Source organism: Equus caballus, chromosome 15, assembly GCF_041296265.1.
Source record: "Equus caballus isolate H_3958 breed thoroughbred chromosome 15, TB-T2T, whole genome shotgun sequence".
NCBI lineage: Eukaryota > Metazoa > Chordata > Mammalia > Perissodactyla > Equidae > Equus > Equus caballus.
Genome location: NC_091698.1, coordinates 104,426,245 through 104,448,523, shown reverse-complemented (window position 1 = coordinate 104,448,523; position 22,279 = coordinate 104,426,245). Strand labels below are relative to the sequence as shown.

Here is a 22,279-nt window from a genome sequence, read left to right as displayed (position 1 = left end):
TAAACCTACCCAAGCCCACCCCACCGACAAGCTGTAGCAGCTCACCAAAGGGACAGGCACGAGGCTCCTTCTGCTAGAGCTCTCCTGCAAACCATCGTCTCCAGACATCAGCACTCATGTCACCTGGAGCTCGTCAGAGGTCAGGGCTGGGCTCACACCCCAGGCATACAAATCAGAACCTGAAGTTTAAAATGCCAGATTCCAAGGTCATGTGCATGCACCAATGTCCATGAACTTGTAGGATTTCTGGAGGCAGGTGTACATGTATTCCTTGTGGCCTACTGAAGTTTGCCAGGAACGCAAAAATGTTTGTAACTGAGCTAGCAAAAGCGTCAGGTATTCGGTTAGAGCTCTCCCACCTCCTCCTGAGATAGCTGCAGAGGATTCAGAACATGGATTTTGGCATGTCTAAATGTGAATAGGTTATAAATTGTCTTTTTAAGTACTGTTTGAGATGAAGTGGTGTTGGTTACGTGTGGAATCAGACAGATGGGATGTTTGACAGGGCATATAGTTTTCTTTGGACAAAGCACAACCACGCTTGGCTCTTGAATACTCTCCCTTCCCTCCCCGCTGTGCAGGTGTTGGTGCTTGTCTGCACCGCGGGACTGAGACTGCCTGTCTCAGAACCAGTCCAGGATGCACCCCGTCCCCACGGTGGGGGCTGAGAGGCAGCCTCGCCTCTCCGGTCACACCCGCCCACTGGCTCGGAACAGCCCGAGTCCAGAATCCTCTCCCAGCCCCATAGCCATTACTTTTGTTTCCCTCCTGACTCCTCCCCATTCATCTCCGAGCAGCCTCTTCACTCTTTCAAAACCACTGTTATTTCAGTATTGCAGCTGCTTTCAGAGAGGAGCTCGTGCTAAGATTCCCAGTGAGAAACCCATTTCGAAATGTCCAAGTTAACACTAAACGCCAAGGCATCTCGGTATGCCAGCCTTGGCACACTGGCTCCTCACAGGGAGCCTTCAGTAAGTGCTGCTAACTTTGACTGACACCTGCGTGTTAGTCATCTGTGGCTGCATAACCAGCCACTCCAAACTCTGTGGCTTAGAGCAGCAATGATTTATTGTCTCCCCATGTCTGTGGGTCAGAGTTGTGACTCTGGGCCTCTCATGGGGAGCAGTCAAGGAGTAGGGGAAGCTGCACCAGCAGAAGGTTCGACTGGCGCTGGAGAGTTGCCTCCCCAGGAGGTCCCTGTACAGCTCACACACCGCACACCTCATACCTCACACACTACACACCTCATACAGTTCACACCCCACACACACCTCATACAGCTCACACCCCACACACCTCATACAGTTCACACACCGCACACCTCATACCTCACACTATACAGCCCATACCTCACACCTCATACCTCACACACCACACACCTCACAGCTCACACACCACACATCTCATACAACTCACACACCACACACCTCACACCTCACACACCACATACCTCATACCTCACACACCACATACCTCATACCTCACACACCACACACCTCATACATCACACACCATACACCTCACAACCCATACCTCATACCTCACACCACACAACTTATACCTCACACACCACACACCTCACACCCTATACCTCATACTTCACACTCTACAGCCCATACCTCACACCTCACACCTCACACCTCATACCTCACACACCTCACACCCTATACCTCATACCTCACACACCACACACCTCATACATCACACACCATCCACCTCACACTGCACAGCTCATACCTCACACAGCTCACACTTCACACACCTTAGACACCTTACCCCTCACACACCAGACACTTCACACGTATCGCACACCTCACACAGCTCACACACCTCCATGACATGAAGGCTGTCTGCGTAGTGTGAGGCAGGCACACGGCGGTGCTCAGCAGCACAAATGGAAGGAGAAAGCGGAGGACACGCCCCAGGAGCACAGAGAGGAGGATGAAGGAGCCCCTGAGGGGAGGCCTGCTGGGAGCCCTCAGAGGAGGGTGACTGAGCCACTGAGGGATGAGTCCGGGGAACCTGCAGAGGGGGGACCAAGGAGCCCCTGAGGGGAGGCCTGCTGGGAGCCCTCAGAAGGGGGAAGTCACAGAGCAGGGATTGAACCCACGGGAGTCAGCCGTGTCAGGATCATAGGGCCAAGGGCCGTGGAGAGAAGGCACAGGTGCATTTACACTTCTCAACTGAATTTTTCATAAGCATATTATTACTTTTTTAACACTAATTGAAAAAGAATCACTGCCAAGACACTTTGCTTGTCCTCTGCTGTCCTCTTTGAGTCTCCTGTTGGCTGCAGAATCCACCATTCGCTGTCAGACCTCGAAGACTTCTTGTCTGAGGCCTTTCTCTAGAGGATTAAAAACACTGATCTGTTCACAGGACTTTGTCTTAAAAATACATACTATTTTTTCCATTTTTTAAAATTACAAAATAACTATAGAAGTCATACGTTTCCTACAGTTTACGATTACCTGCTGCACCTTGACGGCTTACCATCGTCAGGCCGAGTCGTCAGGCAAAGCCAGCCCAAGGGGGAGCATGGTCTCCTCTGCCCCAGCGCTCAGCTGGCAGCCCGATGTTGCCCCTCACGGCTCGGGACCCAGCAGGGGACACTGGCGCTAACCGCCGCCTCTCCAGGAGCAGTGTGTGCTCTTCAGTCGCTGAGCAGCCCTCCTGCATCAGAAATGCTGGGTGCGGGGCCGACAGAGAGGGGTGAGGCCGTTGGGGCTGGCGGTTTAGTGAGGGGCACGACCAGTCTCCGTGCCTCAAGACTGGGCGTGCTCAGCCATAGTGCCCCGTCTCTTTGGGCCGCGAAGTCCTTTACTTAGATTTGGTGGAGCTGAGACACCCTGATGGCTGGGGTTCACACCAAGTAAAGGAGGAATGGCAGCGTCTCCCCCTTTGCCTGGGTGATGTCATTCTGCTACCGCAAGTTCAAAAGTGTGCCTCTACTTTTGGGAGCATCTTCCAGATTGAGCAGGTGGTGCAGCATGACTTTATAGCCCTGGGCAGCAGACTTGGGACTGCTCATGGGTGTCCGACCTGGACTCAGACCTCGGTCGTTTCGTCTTGGACAGACAGACGGGAAGAAATGCCCCACACCATGTTTGCAAACTCAGCAGTTCAGGCTCTGGGTTGGGAATGTTTCTGTCACTTTCCTTTACATAGAAATAAGCTTTTGTAGATCAGTGTACTATTACTTTATAAAGCCAGACAGCTGTCTCTAGATAGACAGCAATAGAAGTACTAACAGTGAGCCAGCATTCTGCTCAGGGCGCTCAGGGATGCGCTGCCGAGGCAGACGGGACCTATGAATTGATGTCATGAAGTAATGTACCCTAGAAATAAGACACAGACACCAAGGATCAGAAAGTTGTATTAAACATGGTCATGCTCACTTCTGTCACATGCTCACTTCTGCCATTCCTTGCTGTCCCTCTCTGGCAGTGCAGACATCCAGGCCGTCCCTGTGCGTCCCTCACCCAAGCTCTTCTGTTGTGATTGGTTTTGCTCTTAGATCCCCATGCCTTCCCCTGTGTCCCCTCTGTTGGTCTTGGTCATCAAAGCCAGGGTGCGCGGCCATCTGAGCTTGTGTGGGCCCTGCTGGTCAGGAAGACACCAGGCCACCTGTGTCTGTTCTTCAGTAACGCTTCTCTCTTCTCTTTTTTTCCTGTCCTCCCTCTGTTCTAGCTGAGGGGATTTAATGGTACCATCAAGACTTTCTTTCCTGGTCAGTTTCTGTTTTTATGATTATTTATCAGAAGACAGGTTAGCTAGAAATCGCATTTAAACTGGTTTAGACCAACCAGATAATCTTCACGGTTACAGTTTTGAACCCCAGTGTGTCCTGAGTCATCACGGTAGGACAGGCCTTCGTGTTCCCAGCAAACCGTTCTCGAGCTTGCATGCAGCAGTGACTTGCAGCTGAGGAGGCTGGTGAGGCTCTGGCTGTGTGGACGGGGCCCAAGTGGGTGAAGGCCCAGGCAGCTGCTGCTGCGGGTTGTGAGCTTGCCTCTCGGGGCCCGTCGTTCGGGAAGTGCTCACTGGCACGGTGATCTAATGAGTGAGAAGGTTTTTCCCCAAAGCATGTGGCCTCAAGTCAGTAATCACAGAACTCGACATAACCTTTTTTCAATTAATACTTTATTTTTCTCCCTAAGCAAATAGTCTTTACACTTAAGACTTTTTTTCCTGCTCATGCAGCCCCTCAAAAAAATACATTCTCTTCCCAAATTACAGTGGCACAGCTTCTTTTCTTTCAAAGAACACCGAAATACAAAAGAAGCAATCCAAAGTTATTAACAAATGATATAAACTGTGTACACTGACAGTTCAGAATTTATTTGATATGTTAAAAAAGGCCACATACCTCATGCTGCCCCAGAGGAATAAGACGGGTATTATCAGAGAAGTTAATAATCATCCTCATGTGTAATGTACTTGATGCTTTTCTTAAAAAGAAGCAACACCTACCCTCTGTCTGATGTCTGAATGCTTTATGAGCATCATACGCCCAGACGCCACCGTCAGCTTCCCCTCTGCCACCATCACCTGCATCTCTACTAGCTGCGATGTTTAAAATGTGTCTGTGTGAAACATCCCTGACAAATTGCTTTTTGTACAGAGAAATCTGCTTCTCCAAGAATATATTACGACCAAGTCTAGAAGCAAATTCATTTTTTATGACTTTGTGTTCTTACTTGAAATTACTGCAGATCCTAACAAATTTGGAGCAAGGCTTAGCCGAAGATGGGAGCATGAGCAGCATTTCACAGGAGAACAGACGAGGTCAGTGGTCCGCCTTTCCTTGGTTAAATGATTATCGAGGCTTATCAAAAGACTCAGCCTCAGAAGTTTCGTCTCTGTCTCATTCTCTCTTTCTTCTTACACAATAATGCGTTCGTCCTCTCTTGCGTTCATTTCCTCATTCTTTTTTGGGGAAGCAAGCACCATGCTTGGCGCTGTTGATACGTGAAGAGCAAGATTAGACATGAGACCCGCTCACAGGGAGCCCCGTCAGGTGGAGAAGACCCACCCTGCCCAGATAAGCCCACAGATCCATGGGGTCTCCCGCGCTCCAATGGGCGCTGTGGAGGAGAGGAGCCAGGCCTCGCCCGACATGGTCCTGTGTTGGGGACTGCCCCCCGAGAGCAGCAGCCTGTGGCAGGAAGGAGGGTGAGGCCATGAGGAGCCAGAGGGGAGAGGAAGCTGGGCACTGCATGCCTTGGGGGCCAGGCTCACGCTGTGGGTCTCTATGCTGAGTCCTGGGCTGACACAGGCCAATTTGCATTTTGAGAAGATCATCCTGGCTGCAATTTCTTAAGAACATTAGAGAGATGAACTTCAAAACCCAGCTCAGTTGGTGCCTCCTAGAGAGGCCGCCCCCCCGCCCCCCCCCCACTCATTCCTTAGGGCAGCACCTCTCCACATAGGCCTGTGGTTGCCCAGTCATCTCCTTGTTCCCAGAGCCTCTGTCCCGCTCTGTGTCACCTCCTGGGTCCAGGGGCTCGGCAGTCTCCACCTCCGTGTGCCTGACTCAAAGCAAGTTCTTGGTGACTGCTGGCTGGCACAGATTATGCTGGAAAGCATGGTCTTCCTCCAAAGTCACTCTCTGAGGACACTAACGTACCAAAAGCAGAAGAGGTGGCCTGGAGAGGGAAGCGCTCCAGGTGGAGAGCTGTGCAGGACCTCAGTACAGGGAGGCCCCGGCCCATACACCCCAGACGATGGGGCTGGGGAGAGTGACATGGGCAGGAGATATTTGCCCTCAGGGGCCAACAGAGCTGGGCTGCATTTTTGTTTGAAATACAGATTCCTTTGTTTGCAAAACCCCAAATGACCACCAGAGTTGTAAGTGTGCCTATGTGTACCCGCATCCTCCTCAGTCATTAAGTGCAGACAAATTAGCAAAGTCTGAAGGAGGGAAGTTTCCACTCACCCTTGGACATCCCCTTCTCCAGCACTTTCCACACCCTGGGGCACCTGCTGTAGTGGGAATGAGCAGATAGTTATTAGATCTCAGAAAGCAGTTTCTGGAAATCTAGCAGAGTCACGACAGATGAACAGATTTATAAGGTGACGAAGGGAAGAAGGAGAGCCAGAAAGAAGTCTGGAAAGATGATCAGAATGAATCTGCAGCTCACCGAGACGATCCACAGTTTACATTCATTAAGAAAAGGCATTGCTCAGAATGTTCTTTTCACAAAAATGATGTTATAGAGAGAATATAAGCAGCTAATGTATTTTTAATTGCTGAAAGGCAAAGGTAAGTTAAATTCTTAATTCTAGCGATTAAGTGTTTTGTGTTGTTCTTAAGCACTCCAAGATAAGCATAATTTCTATGTGGTTGTTATCCCAAAATACTGTTGTCCAGGCAGCCAAAGAAGGGTCAGTTTCAGCGAGGGGGCAGGTTGGTGTAGGGCAGGCTCGCCCGATTACCATCGTTCAGATACGAGAGGACCTGCACGTCCCTCATCCTCAGCTGGATGGCCTCCACATCTGCCTCTCCCTCCCGCTGTGCTCCATGTCCTCTCCACTCTCCCCTGCTCCTCGTCCCACTGTGCTCCGTGTCCTCTCCACTCTCGCCTGCTCCTCATCCCGCTGTGCTCCCGTGTCCACTCCACTCTCGCCTACTCCTCATCCCGCTGTGCTCCCGTGTCCACTCCACTCTCACCTGCTCCTCATCCCACTGTGCTCCCATGTCCTCTCACTCTCATCTGCTCCTCGTCCCATTGTGCGCCGGTGTCCTCTCACTTATCTGCTCTTTCTGCTGTGCTCCATGTCCTCTCTACTCTCCCCTACTCCTTTTCCAACTGTGCTCCCATGTCCTGTGCTCTCTCCACTGCTCCTCGTCCTGCTGTGCTCCCGTGTCCTCTCCACTCTCCCCTGCTCCTCATCCCACTGTGCTCCCGTGTCCTCTCCACTCTCCCCTGCTCCTCATCCCACTGTGCTCCCGTGTCCTCTCACTCTCATCTGCTCCTCGTCCTGCTGTGCTCCCATGTCCACTCCACTCTCACCTGCTCCTCATCCCGCTGTGCTCCCATATCGTCTCCACTCTCGCCTGCTCCTCATCCCACTGTGCTCCCGTGTCCTCTCCACTCTCCTCTGCTCCTCGTCCCACTGTGCACCCGTGTCCTCTCACTCTTATCTGCTCTTTCTGCTGTGCTCCATGTCCTCTCTACTCTCCCCTACTCCTTTTCCAACTGTGCTCCCATGTCCTGTGCTCTCTCCACTGCTCCTCGTCCTGCTGTGCTCCCGTGTCCTCTCCACTCTCCCCTGCTCCTCCTCCCACTGTGCTCCCGTGTCCTCTCCACTCTCATCTACTCCTCGTCCCACTGTGCTCCCGTGTCCACTCCACTCTCACCTGCTCCTCATCCCACTGTGCTCCCGTGTCCTCTCCACTCTCATCTGCTCCTCGTCCCACTGTGCTCCCGTGTCCACTCCACTCTCACCTGCTCCTCATCCCGCTGTGCTCCCATGTCCTCTCACTCTCATCTGCTCCTCATCCCACTGTATTGCTGTCTTCTCCACTCCTCTGCTCCTCGTCCCACTGTGCTCCCGTGTCCTCTGCTGTCTCCCTTCTTCCTCGTCTCACTGTGCTCCATGTCCTCTCCACTCTCCCCTGCTCCTCATCCCACTGTGCTCCTGTGTCCTCTCACTCTCCCCTGCCCCTCATCCCACTGTGCTCCCATGTCCTGTGCTCTCTCACCTGCTCCTCGTCCCACTGTGCTCTGTGTCCTATGCTCTCTGCCCTGCTAGTCATCCTCCTGTGCTTCTCGTCTCTTCCCCACTCTCATCTGTTCCTCATGCCGCTGTGCTCCCGTGTCCTTTCCACTTTCACCTGCTCCTCATCTGGTAGTGCTCCCTGTGTCCTGGAGTTTCTGAGTCTTGGATGCTGGTTCCTCTTGGAGGAAGTAGCAGAGCAGAGGAGCACTGAAGTGGGGTCAGGATGGACAGCCCCCTGCCCTCTCTGGGCCTCAGCGCATTAATCAACAAAATATCAGGTTTAAAATCAGCTTGGTCTCCAAAGCAGACCTTACTCCTGAGAATCCCACATATAAACAGATAAAGGGCAGCCAGGGGGCAGGCAGGGAGCCATTGGTCAGCCCTCTCTTCTCCACAAGGCCCCTCCTAGGGAACCTTCACGCTGGGCATCAGCAGAGCAGTGGCTGATGCCTCACGGAGAGACGGGAGAACGGGGCAGGGCCACGCCAGTCACTGTGAGTGGCGGCAGATGCTCCAGGGAGAAAGCAGCTGCAGACGAGTTTGGAAATGCCCTGGTGGGGTATGTGTAACATCATGCCACCGTAAAGCAGACGCCCCACAGGGAGTCAGCTTTGATCTGTATTGTCCACCTCACCACCCTCGCATCTCCCAGGTGAGGGTGCTTGGGACCTTTTAGGTAGCACTTCTGTGCCCTTTTGCCTGTTCAGTAGGGAGGATAGGCATTAGTGTTTCCATTTAGAAGGTCAGGAAACTGGGGCCTTGAGAAGCAGACGGCAGTAACCATGGCACAGCCTGCTGACCCCCAGGGGAGTGAGCTGTCCACTAGCCCTGCAGCCGGGAGGCCAGGGAAGGCCTTGTAGCTGCTGGGTTTGCCACCCCCGGGCAGGTGGTAGGCACCTCCCCGGGTCTGCTGGAGAAGCTGTCTAGCTACCCTGGCAGTGGCCCTCCCACGGATTCACTTTCACACCATTAGGTGACCCAGCTGCAGGCCAGGGCTGCATCTTCATCAGGTTCGCTCATTTTATTAGGTTGCTAACTTCGGAACATGGCCTTGGTGGGTTATGAGCAGTTACCCTCCTGTTTTCACTGCTGCATCCCTCTGCAGCCATTGTCTTCCCAGAGCCAAGAGCACGGGCCTGAGGTTGTGTGCTCAGCAGTGCAGTGACATCTGGGCAAGGCCTGGCTGTGGTGACAGGGCTCTTCTAACTCAGAACTCACGTGACCCATAACTGACTTCTGTGGTGCACCTCCGACTCATGCGCACACTCACTGGCCTCTCCTCTATTGCAGCCTCCATCCAGCTGTGGAGGTCCCGCCTGGGCCGGGTCATGTGCTCCATGGCCAACTGCCTGCTCCTCATGAAGGTGGGTGTCACTGCAAACTGCACGGGGACCACTGGGACACTGATAGGAAACGCCCCATGGTCAGCGGGAGGGATCACCCAAGCAGAGGGTTCAGTGACACACTTGGGGCTAAATTTACTTTAATTTCTACTAAAAGAAATTTCAACAGAATGTAGAATTTACATTGTCAAGTTTAATTGTTCGAACACAGGTCTAGATGATTTAATTAAAATCATTATTCATATTCTTGTCTCTCACTCCCCCGCTCACGCTCTCACTTTTCTCTGAACTCCATCTCAGAAAGGTCGCCTTTGTTCTCCCTGTGTGAACGGGTGTTTTTCCTCACCCTGGTTTGACTTGACTGATGCTCATGGCATCTGACGACCTGCTTCTCAGGGCCTCACCCAGAGCTTTCAGCCCCAAGGAGACAGCTGATGGATCAAGAGTCTGCACTGAGGGCCACGGTCCTTTGTTCTGGTCCATTCCCCTCTAGCAGCCCCTCTCTAGCTTACACAGCAGGGTCTCCAGCTTCTCCCTTTCTTGGGAACCTGCAACACCCCAGCCCAGCTCAGTGCTCTCCCAGGGCAGGGTGACCGCACGAGCTGGTGGCCTTGTTGCCAGCTGCAGGGGCTGAAAGCTGCTGCAGGAATCAGTTAGCTGCTATTATCACCTTCTGGGCTATTGTGAGCCAGGCGTAACTCCCCCACGGGCTAGCCCAGGGTCCTTCCTGAACTCGACTTTCACAGGCAGTTTGCCACGTGCAGAAATGTGCCTGCGGGCTCCATGTTTAACCTGACGTGGAGCCGGGTTGCACAGTGACCCCCCACCCCTGTGGGAGGGTCGTGTCCTAGGCATGGCGCAGGGCTTGGGTGCAGGGGTAAGCTCATAGCCCTAAGCAGCCTGCCCGTTTGGTCAGGAAGACCTATGGCCTGAAGTGGCTTTAGAGCAGCCCACACTGGGTGTGCAGGCAGTTCCTGTGCTGGTGGCCTGCCTTCTGTGCACCCGTGTAGTGAAATAACACTGGGGTACACACAGTGACCTTGCAGCACCCTGTCACTTTCCTGAGCTCCAGGCGCCTCCTCTAAGACAAGGCACATGCTGGTCTTTGACGTCCTCCAGCTGCAGCGTTCACACAGCTCTCTCCTCTCAACACACTAGATGGCAGACGGTAGGGGATTAAGGAGCTCTGTGTTTCACCCAGAGCATTTTTTCCTCTGATATCCACATCTAACGTATTTCCCACATGGCAGCCTGCCCCTGTAGCGAGCGTGTCCCTCATCCTCTCACACCTTAGCCCTGTGCCTGCCCCGGGCACACGCGTGGGCAGGAGGGAGGTGGTTCCCCCAGAGCAGGGGCCTTGTCCCCTCTGCCCCTCCAAACAGGCCTTTCTCCCCAGCCGCCAAGCAATGGTGGCCTGCTCAGAAACCCCCACGGTCTGACCTCCAGCCCTGGGGCCACTGTCAGCCAGACCTGAAATTCACCTGCACTTGCAAAGAAACGAAGAACAAATTGTGAATTCGTAGGGCTGATGTTAGGTTAATCATGGGGCTAAAACTCCTCAGAAAGGAAGTTCCCTGTTCCACTGGTGGGTTTTTATTTGCGCTTTTAAGACACAATAGAAAATTATGGGATAAAAATGCTTTCCTTCGTCGTAATGTAGTAGTAATAATACCACCAGGCCCCCAGCATAAGTCTTGCACCCACATTGTTGGGACTCAGTACAGGACATAGTATTATGTCTCAAAAATACTTGTATGGTGAGTGCAGTTTAATTTGAAATTTTAGATTGATCTTCCATTATCATGAGTTAAAAAAAGGAATTGACAATTTTCCGGTCAAGGCCACCACAAGTGTGTGCATTCTGTTGCCACCTAGTGAGTGTGCCCAGCATTGCGACAGTGTGGTCTTCACATGTGGGGTAGCATGTTAATTAAATTACGTGTATGGACTAACAATGATGATTTAATCAGCCATTTAATTATTTTGAATAACATTTGTATTACAGTGAAATAAATATTAATTTAACTTTTTAATGATGAGAAGTCTGTTCATAGGCTTCAGCCCCGAATATCTGCATAATACAACCAGGCACCATTGTGTGTTACAGAGCCTGGGGCATCTCACCAGTCCCGCTCCTTCAGTGTCGCATCCTCTCCTTAGCCCACAGGAACCCCAAGGCACCGGCCGGCAGACCACAGGGATGCAGGTGCTCACTGCCTCAGTGCCTGCCCTGGGCCTGGAATGCCCCCAGCTCCCCGCCCTGCACAGGCCACCAGCTGTGGCTTCTCCTGTCATTCAAAGGACCCTGTGCCACTAAACCACCTTCTCTCTGGCTTAACTCACGCTGCATAAGGCCTTTCTGTCGCAGGTGGTTGTGAGTCTAGTTTCACAGCTACCTGGCAGGCATGGCTTCTGACAGGACAAGGGTAAAGATGGAGTTAAAGTAGGTTCGACCCTGTAAGCAAGCCATGCTGCTCTTTGCAAGGTCACATCTGTGTGAGCTGCAGAGTGGGTTAAGCTCTCTCTGAAGAGCTCATTTTAGCCATTTGCCTTACAGAGGCCGGGTTTCCTCCACCGCCAGTAAATAAACAATTTCATTAACTAGCAGTCAACTTATAGAAGCTCTCTGACACACTCCTGCTCTGGCTTATTTGATGAGAGGCTCCTTGAAACCAGCCAGAGTCCCTCCCCGTGGCTGCAGCAGCTCCTGGGCCGTGACCACAGCTGATCTTATGGGGGCCAAGTGGCTGCCCCATGCTCCTTCCTCCTCTCAGACCCCTAGCTTTCTCTCGTGGCTCCCATGCCTGCAGATCTGCCCAGAAGTATTCTCCTGGGAGAACTGTTTTAACAGATCTCTAGTAAAATAACTGTCCATCAAGGATCATTGCTGAATTTTTTAAAATCTGTCCTTTCTATATCGAATTACCTTCAGCAACATTGACTCCTGACCATGAGCACTGGACAGGAAGTTGTAAGGCAGTGACAGTGGCAGAAGCCATCCTGGAAGGGAGGCTGCCGTGGCCTTGTAGCCAGGAGTGGACACATCACTGCCCTCCACATCTGGTCATCCCTGGCCTCTTCGGTGCTGGCTCAGCCAGGAGCGTCAGTAAAGTGGGTGACGCAGGGGCCAAGATTTGGGGTACATGCACTGGCATGACCCAGTGACACTTGAGTGATAAAATCAAAACTCCCTTTCGTTCACTCTGAACCAAAGTTAGGGGTAGGTGTTAAATTATAGCAGGTGATTCCCAGTGTGACAGGTGCTCCAAGGTGCCCCCCCCCCCCCCCCGGAGCTCAGGCCATGGCCTAACCCCACAGCCCCTGGGCGCCCCGCCCCTCAGCTGGGCCTCAGCTTCCCCAGGGTTCTGCCGGCCACCAAGCTGTGGGAGCCACTGCCTCCTCCAGGAGAGGCGCCTCTCGGCGTGCACTCACACTCACACTTGCACACTCGTGTGAGCATGGCACACACAACACTGGATGCGGCATGGCCCTGCCACCAGCAGTGGTGACAGGCAGTAAGAAGCCATGGGGAGGGACAAGGCAGGTGCTGTCAGGCTCCCATGTGCATCACGCCTTTAATGAAATCCTTTAATGAGCTGCACTTGAAGGTGTCACACTAGAGAGCGCTGCTCATTTTTTCCCTGCTGAACTGGAATTTTACTTGTCATCTGTCTTTGCAACATCCCAATTAGCAAACTAGTAACTCCAGTTCCAGTTTGGATGAGATTGAAAATGTAGAAGAATAAAGAAAGAAAAGTCCCTTCTGGGTGACCTGCTTTCTTACCCCCAATAGAGGCGCCTGGTTCTGCCTGTCTTGCTGGTGGACCAGGAGGGCTTTCCTTACTCAGTGTCAGCCGAGTGCCCACAATGGTGGCGCTGGGCAAGTGGGCAGGGGACTGCGGAGGTCAGTCATATGAGGGCAGGCGTTGCCCAGTCACTGCAGGGCAGAGTGGAGGGCGCCCCACTGAGGGCACAGGAGAATCAAGTGGGTGAGTGAGAGGCAGAGGACTTGGCGCCGTAGCTCCAGAGCCTTTCTCAGCGTCTGTATGTGAATGTCTCTAAAGTGGTAAGAACTTCCGGTGTCACAGTTGAGTTCTGCTGTTAGTCTGACCCAGAATCTTAAGCTCACTCTCTCAGCTAAGTTGTTTTGTGAGTTTTTTGTTCATTTACCTTTGAAGACTTTACCTGCGTTTCTAGCATAGAAAATGTTTAAGAGATGCTGTTAGTAAACTTGGCTTATGTATTTGGTTGCTGGAGATGACAAAATTCGCCAGTTCACTTAATAATTTTGTCAGGAGCAAGAGAGAGTCCAGGTGAAAAACTGATTGCTCCTTAGAAGATGTAAGCAAGACCCTCAGCCTCATGCATGACTCCCAGCCTCAGACAGCCCTCGGGGACCGGAAGCCGTCACTGGACTAGTTGCGCAGAGAACTCAGGTCCTGGTGGGCGCTCCCCATAGGCCAGTGTCTGGTGCTGGGCGTCCTGCCTCCTACCCGCTCACGTGTTCCCACGTCCTCTCTTCACACGTGAGTCTGCACGTGCTCCAGCTCTTCCAGCTGCGCAAAACGGAGAGTGATCTTTTTAACTCTAAGGTGTTCTTTGGGTGCTTCTTCCCGCAGGACTACGTGCTGGCCGTGGATGCGTACCATTCTGTCATCCAGTACCACCCCGAGCAGGAGCCGCAGCTGCTGAGTGGCATCGGCCGCATCTTCCTGCAGGTGTGTGCGGCGCTGACTCGCGAGCTTCGGGGCCTCCTGCTGGGGGGCCCAGGACTGAGTGTTAATTCTGGTGATTTGAGAATTAGCACAGAAGTATCTCAATTGAGATGTCTGTGCCTGTTGAAAGGTTTGGTTCTTCACAGTTGTTCTGGTTTGTATTGAGTATTGCATCTGGCTGGCTCCAACGTGATTATGAAGCCAATTATTAAATGTGAATTTACGTAGATTTTCAATGGTGACACGCGGAAACATTACTTTAGAAACTGTCCTGTTGCTGTTAAAAAGCATTGACGAAACCATGAAGACTCTTACTTCAGCTTAGCTGATAATATAGTAACTCACTGACATTTTGCTGGGAGGAGCACTTGACTCCACGTGGACTGGACAGAGGAAGTCCAGCTTGAAGCAGTGGTCCCAACAGTGCAGCAAGTGAGGGACAGCGCCCATCTGCCAAGAGCGACACCAAAGCCGGGATGCGTTTCCCTGGAATGTGTGGTGATGGGGAGTGACGCGCCCCCTCCTCACGGCTGTCCTCCAGGATGGTCATCTTGCGGGCTGAGCCTCATTGGCCTCTGCCCCTCCTGCCTCAGCCTCCGAGGGCTTCTGCATGACGTCCTCTGTCCTCCCGTGGCTCCTCTGCATTCCTCCGCCCGTGCCCTGGGGCCGGGCGGTCTGTTCAGCAGCCTGCCTGGGACGTCAGAGGACACGGGCCGGAGAAGGAGGGCCTTCCTGGCAGGGCAGTCTGCCCACCTGCCGTGGAGCAGGTCTCACGCCGTCACGGCTAGGGTCTAAAGCACGGGTCTCCTGGAGGGAGCAGCACAGCGCCTAGAATCCACGCATAGTTCCAGCTCTTTCTGGACCACAGACATGAGGAGCCAGTCCTAGGGCCCCATGGTCGGGGCACGGGATTCAGTCCACATCTCGCTCCCCCAGCTGGCCGGACAGCTCTGTCCTGAGGTGAAGCCCGGTCCCTGAAGCCCCACCCTGCCCTGCACCTCGCCCACCCCAGGAGCACCCTCGCCCACCCCCCAGGCCCGAGACCTGCTCCTGCCAAGCTGCAGCTTCTGTAAAGCTGCTCCAGCAGGCAGCTGAGGGCACCCAGGTTCGGAAACGGTCCTGGGAAGCGTCCCTGCGTGCCTGGGGCCAGCCCTGTCCAGGCCCATGTCCCCCCTGAGGACCGACATGCCTTGGCATCTGTGCGTCCTCCCCTCAGAGGGCACAGGGCGGCTGAGTGTTCATACAGCAGCACTGCTGGCCACGTCCCCCCGTTTCCCTCGTCTTCTCAGCCTCAGGCCTCAGCCTCAGCCCCCAATTCCCCCCAGACCACAGCGTTGGCCTCCTAAGTGCAGCTCTGTCGTGTTGTTGTCGGGCAGAGTTCCTGCAGGCCCTCATGGCTTACCTGTCAGGTCACCCCACATCTGGAGCCCACGTTCAGGGCTCTCCCAAATTTCGCCCTAGCCTGTGTCTTCCAACCTAGCTTTCTCTTTGCTTCAAGCTCCTTTTCCTCCCTCTGCCTGGCCAATCCCGCCCATCCTTCAGGGCTCGACAGAAGATGCCAGTAGGGTCGCCCTGCCCCTCGATAAGCTCTCTGCTCCCTTCTTTCCCAAGTCTTCTTTGGGGATGAACGCACAGGGCTCAGGAGCTGGGCTGGAAGGACACAGAGCCCTGGCTCATGTTATAGAACCTTGCTCAGCCTCAGTTTCCCCCTCTGAAGAATGGTTCTAATCACAGCATGTAGAGGGTTTTTGTAGAGACTAAGCTAATCCATTAAAATATGTTGCACAGTGTGTGGGACAGAGCAAGAGCTCAGGAAATGGGACTTACTGGGTTTCCCCACATCTCACCCTTCTGTGGGACTTGAGGAACAAGGCGCACTTCATCCCGTTCCCACAGGTCCTGGTGGAAGGCTACACCCGGAAGTCCAGTGGCCAAAGCCATACCCGGTCCGAAGTGCCCTTGAAACCCCTAACCACGTGCAGTCGGTGTTCAGCGTGTAGAGAGAAGCCGAAGCTCACTGGGGTTCTAGAGCCTGTGAGCTGGATGGTAGGAGGGAACAAAAGGAGTGTCCACATGCAAACTTGTGGACGTTCAGACCATGCTGCCCAATCCCAGAGCTGTCCTGCTGGGTGGGCTTGTCCGTTTCCAACCATGGGTCTCAGCACATTGAGTTGAGAGGAAAGGATCACAAGAGATGGTAGATTACATGGGTTACAGGATCACATAGGACAAGGCAGGGTGTGGTGTTCTGCTGTGGCGGCCCTAACAGCCTGGTAACCGTGAAGGAACCTGATCTAAAGGAACCACGACAGCACTAGGGCCGGTCGAGCTGAGTGGAGATGAGGTGAATGAATGGGCATTAAATCTCCAGACAACGCCACCCCGCTGGGTATAGAACCTTGGCACTGCCTCGCTGTGTGTTTCAAATTCTGCATTGAATTCAGTCTTTAAGGTTTTCCTAAAATATTCTGTGAACTAGAAATAGGAGACGACCCGTGCTTCACAGCAACAGGACCGTGATGCTGGCTGTGAAAGAAGAGACGGGCCAGTGCGCAGAGGGCCCCCGTGGCCCCACTTTGTGCGAGCCCTCCTCATAACAGACACGTTCAGTATCTCAGAACCGAGTCTACGTTTGGAAAGCTGCCTCATTTTTTCCAAGAAGTTCATAACCTAATTCTGGTTACTGAGCAAAGGGTCGCCTATTCAGTCTGCACACCGTTCCCATCACAGGTGGAAACACCGGACTCAGACGCACAGCAAGTTAAAGCACGTGACAGACGCGGTACCAGACAGACAGGAGTCAGTGCGTTGCTCACCACTGCTTCGGCTCACAGGCATGATTTCTTCTATCTACATGCGCACCCGCTGACTGCCAGGCACCCACAAACCCGGACCAGCGTCCATTTAGAAACTGAGGCCTGCTGGGGCCATTGCCACAGTCCTTGTCCCCTCGCCCTGCGGGGCGCCTTACAGCGCCTGCGGCCCAGCAAATGGGCGGCCGGTTAGGGGAGGTTCGGTTAGGGACGGCTCAGACGGAGCGGGATTTCTGCTTCAGAAGGGACGTCTGTTCTGAACAGGATTGAAGTGTTTGTTCTGAGGGAGTTTCTTGGAAACCTAAATTAAAGAAGGGCCGAATGAGCCAGATCTGTAAACCTAGAGAGGCCTTCACTTCTCCTCTTACACTTACTTCTGCTGACTGAGATCCACCCCTCAGAGGCTTTTTTGCCTGTGTTTTTTTCTGTCTTGGAAGCTGAGAGAGAATGCAAGGGAGTAGCTGGTCTGGGGGTTGTCCCTCATGCCAGGAAGGCAGCCTCTTGTGCCATCGTGAAGTCCAGGGTCGAGTGCATGAGGACGACCTAGGCGGCTCCATACCACTGAGAGCGGCGGCTGGTCTCCACTGGACCACAGAGCAGGGGCCTTCACATCCTGGCCGGAAGCAGGACCCAGGCAGTGGGTGGGCAGGAAGCCTTCAGCACTGCAGGGGAGAGGAGCTGCTGGGCAACACTGGTCAGCACGGACCCAGGGGAAGGTGGTGCTCAGTCGTTTAGTTTTGCCCCTGAGGGTGTGGCCTATCTATCCTGGAGGGTGCAGAGGCAGCAGGGAGCAGGACTGGATGTGCTCTGGGCCAGGTGGAAATGCGGGGTTGGAGCCTGGAAGGCAGGTCGGGTCCAGAAGCGTGGTGGAGGGGGCCTCTGCAGGGGGCCACCTGATTTACTTATCCTGCCTCCTTCCGCTGGACCCGAGGTCCTGCCAAGAGCAGCTGAGGGAGGGAGTCAGGAGGAGAACAGAGAGCCAAGATCAGAGTCTTAGGACTTGTACATCCGGGACGTCCCAGGGGATGCTGGAGAGAGAGAACTCGAAGGAGGAAGAGAGAAAAGAGGAGCCAGGACACTGTGTAGTAGGTTACTTTTATTATTTTATGTATATTAACCAGGGGGATTTACCATTTGGAACATATCAGCTCATCTGATAAATTTTAAAGTATGAAAATTTTTATATACAAAAATTTAAGCTGATTTTTCTGTATGAATTTCAGGCCTATGTTTTCATAACTAAAGTTTATTGATAGTAAATATGAAAAGAACTAGGATTTTTAGCTGACTACAGATTTGTTATAAGCTAGTGACCTGCTGTGCTGTGCTGTCTTCAGATGCAGTTAACGTAACCTGATGCCACATCACAGAGCGAGCTTGTTCTTGCTGGCCTCTTCATGGAGCAGCTCACAACTGCAAGAACAGCTCACAACTGCAAGAACGTATAACATTCAGTCCTGAGAGGTGACCTCTGGTGGCTTCAGGCCCCTAAGCAGGTGAAGGGTCAAAACCTGCGACACAGGAGGAACAGCTGACAGAACTGAGAATCTTACCTCTTGTGGCAGGAACACGAGCCCAAGCAGGGTGGACTGAGAGCCAAGGGCCCAAGGTCCTGGGGCCTGAGCCCAGACAGCGGATCGCAGTCCAGCTCTGTGGGTCCAGCCACTCTGGGGGCCGCCCCGCCTGGAGTCTCTGCCCTCCCTGTGGCAGCAGGTGGGGAGGAGTGAGCTCACACCTGGTGCCACGGCCCCACCGAGGCTCTTTTCCAGGAAGGAGGGGAAAACAGGTAGTGAGAATTCTTGGTTTCTGCCATGGAAATACACTTAGGATTTGTTACTCCAAAGGCCAGAACCAACAGGTTGGCACTCCCTGGGGAGATTCCCTGACCTTGGCATCTATAAGTGAAATTGGTCTCAGGTTGTGCATGTGCGCATGAGCGCCCTTCTCAAAAGTGTTTGGCATCTGTTTTCATAAAAATAAGTTAGACGTGGGGCTGGCCCAGTGGCGCAGTGGTTAAGTTCACACGTACCGCTTCTCGGCGGGCCAGGGTTCACCAGTTCAGATCCTGGGTGCGGACATGGCACCACTTGGCACGCCATGCTGTGGCAGTCATCCCACATATAAATAGTAGGGGAAGATGGGCATGGATGTTAGCTCAGGGCCAGTCTTCCTCAGCAAAAAGAGGAGGATTAGCAGTAGTTAGCTCAGGGCTAATCTTCCTCAAAAAAAAGAAAAACAAGCTAGACGCTTTCCTTCTTTCTCTGTTCACTAGAAAATTTTGGCTGTCTTGGAATTATCTGTTCCTTGAAGGTTTGAATAATTCACCTAAGAAATGCCTGTGCCAAGCTCTGGGGATTTGTGGGCAGGACAATGACCATTTTTCATAACTTATTGTTATGAATCTGCTTTCGTGTTATATGCTTGAAGATTTTTCTCCGTTTCTGGGATCAGTTTTGGTAATCAGCATGTCCTAGAAAATCACCTGTTTGGTCCATGTTTTCCCATGTATTTGCAAAGAGTTCTATAAAATGCAATCCTCTTTTATAATTATTTCAATTTCCTTTCTACCTATAGTTATTTCTCCTTTCACATTTATAATTCTGTTTGTTTATGCTTTCTTTTTCTTGATTTAATTCATCCACTTATTATCTGTTTTCTTCAAATAACTAGTTTGGGTTTGTCATTTATTTACTTACTAGATATTCTGCAATAATTTTAATTGCCTTTTTATATTGTCTAATTTTTTAAGTTGCCTCTCTTACAGAATGAGTAGGATTTTTCAATCCTAACTACATTTTAATAATTATGAAGATGCAAACTTACTTTCTAATCACAAGAAAATCAGTAGGTGGCAAAGAATATTCCAAGATTTCTCTATTATCTTCGAATAGAAAAGTAGTTTCAGTCCAGCCCCACATCAGCCCCGTGAGACCTCGTGCACAGAGGGCCAGCACGTGGTCTGGAGTTGGGCAGACCTGGTTTTGAGCCTCGGGCTGTTAAATGTGAGCTGTGCAACCTGAGAAAACTGCCTAGCCTTTCTGAGCCTCATTTCCCCGTCTAGAGCGTGAAGATGGTAAGAACGTCCACTTCACAGGTGGTGGTTGTGAGCCGTGTTTGAAGCACTTGGCACACGACCCTGCGTATATGGAGGGCTCGACAGATCTTTACTAGCGATAGTGATCTCCAGTGTACCCAGCAGTGTTCAGTGTGGTCCTCTTCAACAGGGCTTTAGTTGACGTGAACACACTGCAGGAAATTCACATGTCAGGCTGAGCCGTGGCACTGAGCCCACGCAGACTAGAGTTTCTTTCTAGGCAGTTAGCAAGTGAAAAGCCTTGGCATACTTCACACTGCTCCAGCTGTGCGTCCAGGAAAGGAGGCATGGATAAATCCATTGTTTTCTTCGTGTGTGTGTGTCTTATTTGTATGTTTTGTTTTGTTTTTCTTCCTCCTCATGTGGTATTTTTTTGTGGGGTCGTGTCAGTAACTGGGAAGGGCCTGAGACTTTCCTCCTTGCAAGCTGTGACGTTAGCTGCCAGTTCATGGATGCTGACAGAAGACTCTGGATTCCTGGACCAGAGACACAGGATGTTTATTACTCACAGCAATAGCAGTATAGCCAGAGCGTCATTTTTGTCACCAAACACCGAACCCTGATTTCCCTAGGGTAATGCGAAGAGGGCCTGATGAAACCTGCAGTGGGTGCATTGCTGGAGATCACCTGAACTTCAGGGACCCACATCTTTGCTGCTGGACCCTGAGCCTGCGTGCCCTTGGCTTGAGAAGGAGATAATGTGGCCTCCAAAGCTGTGCACACCTCCCTGGGAAGACCTGTGGGACAGAGCAGTCAGTGCCTGACTCCCTGTGTCTCCCAGCAAGTGGCTGCAGAACTCATGCGGGTTTGGGTTCGCAAGTGACAGATGCTTGCCCCAAAGAGGGCGAGGTAACTAGTGCCCTCAGCTCAGCTCTAATTACTCGAATGCGACAGCACACATCCACTCGTCTTAGGATAATCCTGTGGACAAAGACAGTATTGTGTAGGGTTCTTGCTGTTTCTCTAGGCTAGCCCTGGAACATGTGGGCATGTGTTTTTACCTCACCCTTGTGTGTAAGGTTTTGTTATAACAGGATCCTTCTTAATTTTTACGTATTTCTCATCATAAGCCTTGGACCTTTGATTTCCTTCCGTATGCTTTTGAAGGCAGAAAGAGACCCGAGTCTCCCTGAACAAAACCCCAAGCTGCAGCTCTCCAGCGATGGAGGGGCAGGAGATGTTAAGCCATCAGGAGTCCCTGTGGATCGGCTTTGTTTTATTAAGGGAGCGGAGCGGGTTTTTCCTTATGTTTGTTTGATATGTCTGAGAAGAGTAGGGTGTGGGTGTTTTACAGAATTCTTTATTATTGAGTCAAAATATAACTTTGAAATTTGTAAGTTTGATGAACTCTATCATTTTACTGGTCACAAAAAACAAAATTGATTTGGGGCCTGCCATATTATTCCAAAATGTAATTTTTTTAGTCATTCATTTTATTTTATTTATTTATTTATTTTGAGGAAGATTAGCCCTGAGCTAACATCTGCTGGCAATCCTCCTCTTTTTGCCAAGGAAGACTGGCCCTGAGCTCACATCCGTGCCCATCTTCCTCTACTTTATATATGAGACACCTACCACAGCATGGCTTGCCAAGCGGTGCCATGTCCACACCCAGGATCTGAACCAGCGAACCCCGGGCTGCCAAAGCAGAACGTGGGAACTTAACCGCTGCGCCACCAGGCCGGCCCCAGTTTTTATTTTACTTAATGCTATGCCAGCATTCCTTTCAAAGGGTACAAATTAAAAACTTAAGACTTTTTTGGGGCCAGCCCCATGGCCGAGTGCTTAATAAGTTCACGTGCTCTGCTTTGGCAGCCGAGGGTTTCTCCGGTTCAGATCCTGGGCGCAGGCATGGCACCGCTCATCAGGCCATGCTGAGGTGGCGTCCCACATAGCAGAGCCAGAAGGACCTACAATTAGAATATGCAACTATGCATTGGGGGGCTTTGGGGAGAAGAAGGAAAAAAAAGGAAGATTGGCAATAGATGTTAGCTCAGGTGCCAATCTTTAAAAAAAAACAAAACTTAAGACTTTTTAACATGGCATGTGTATTAACAACTTGTTTCTCACATATGATGTTGACATCCCACTATATCCTAAATGTGGCTCTTTTTTTACAAAAAGTAATGGTTAGTGAAATGGTTACCAAGGTTTGCCCCTGCCTGATCCGTAAATGTCTTATATCCTGACATGATACTAGGGAACTATATATGTAGATTTAATATTCCTTTTAATTCGTTACCTGAACTGACTAAACAATTTTGTCAAAGCAGATTGGAGACATAAAAACAGCTGAAAAGTATTTTCAAGACGTGGAGAAAGTAACACAGAAATTGGATGGACTACAGGGTAAAATAATGGTTTTAATGAACAGGTATATATTTTAAAATTGAATATTTTGTCCAGTTTCCCAAAAGAGTTTCAACTTCTCACTGTGAGTTCTAAAGCCCGCTGGAGAAAATGCTCCCCTTCACCCTTCCTCCTGTCCTGTCTCTCAGAGCTGACGCTGAATAAATCATAGACCCGAGAAGTATCCTGGCATTGTCTGGAATTGCAATCGTGTTCTTCTAGTCATAAAATCTGATTTTA

General features: G+C 51.6%; 1 protein-coding gene across 2 annotated transcripts in view; it reads left to right on the top strand.

The window, feature by feature from the left end:
* Positions 1-22,279, top strand: part of TRAPPC12 (trafficking protein particle complex subunit 12) — an 88,267-nt gene that overhangs the window by 63,326 nt on the left and 2,662 nt on the right. For both annotated transcript variants that reach the window (XM_001502898.5, XM_005600235.4), the window contains exons 7-10: positions 4,716-4,788; positions 9,016-9,089; positions 13,688-13,786; positions 21,964-22,064. In XM_001502898.5, coding sequence (XP_001502948.2) covers positions 4,716-4,788; positions 9,016-9,089; positions 13,688-13,786; positions 21,964-22,064 — 347 coding nt within the window. The remainder of the gene's footprint in view (positions 1-4,715; positions 4,789-9,015; positions 9,090-13,687; positions 13,787-21,963; positions 22,065-22,279) is intronic.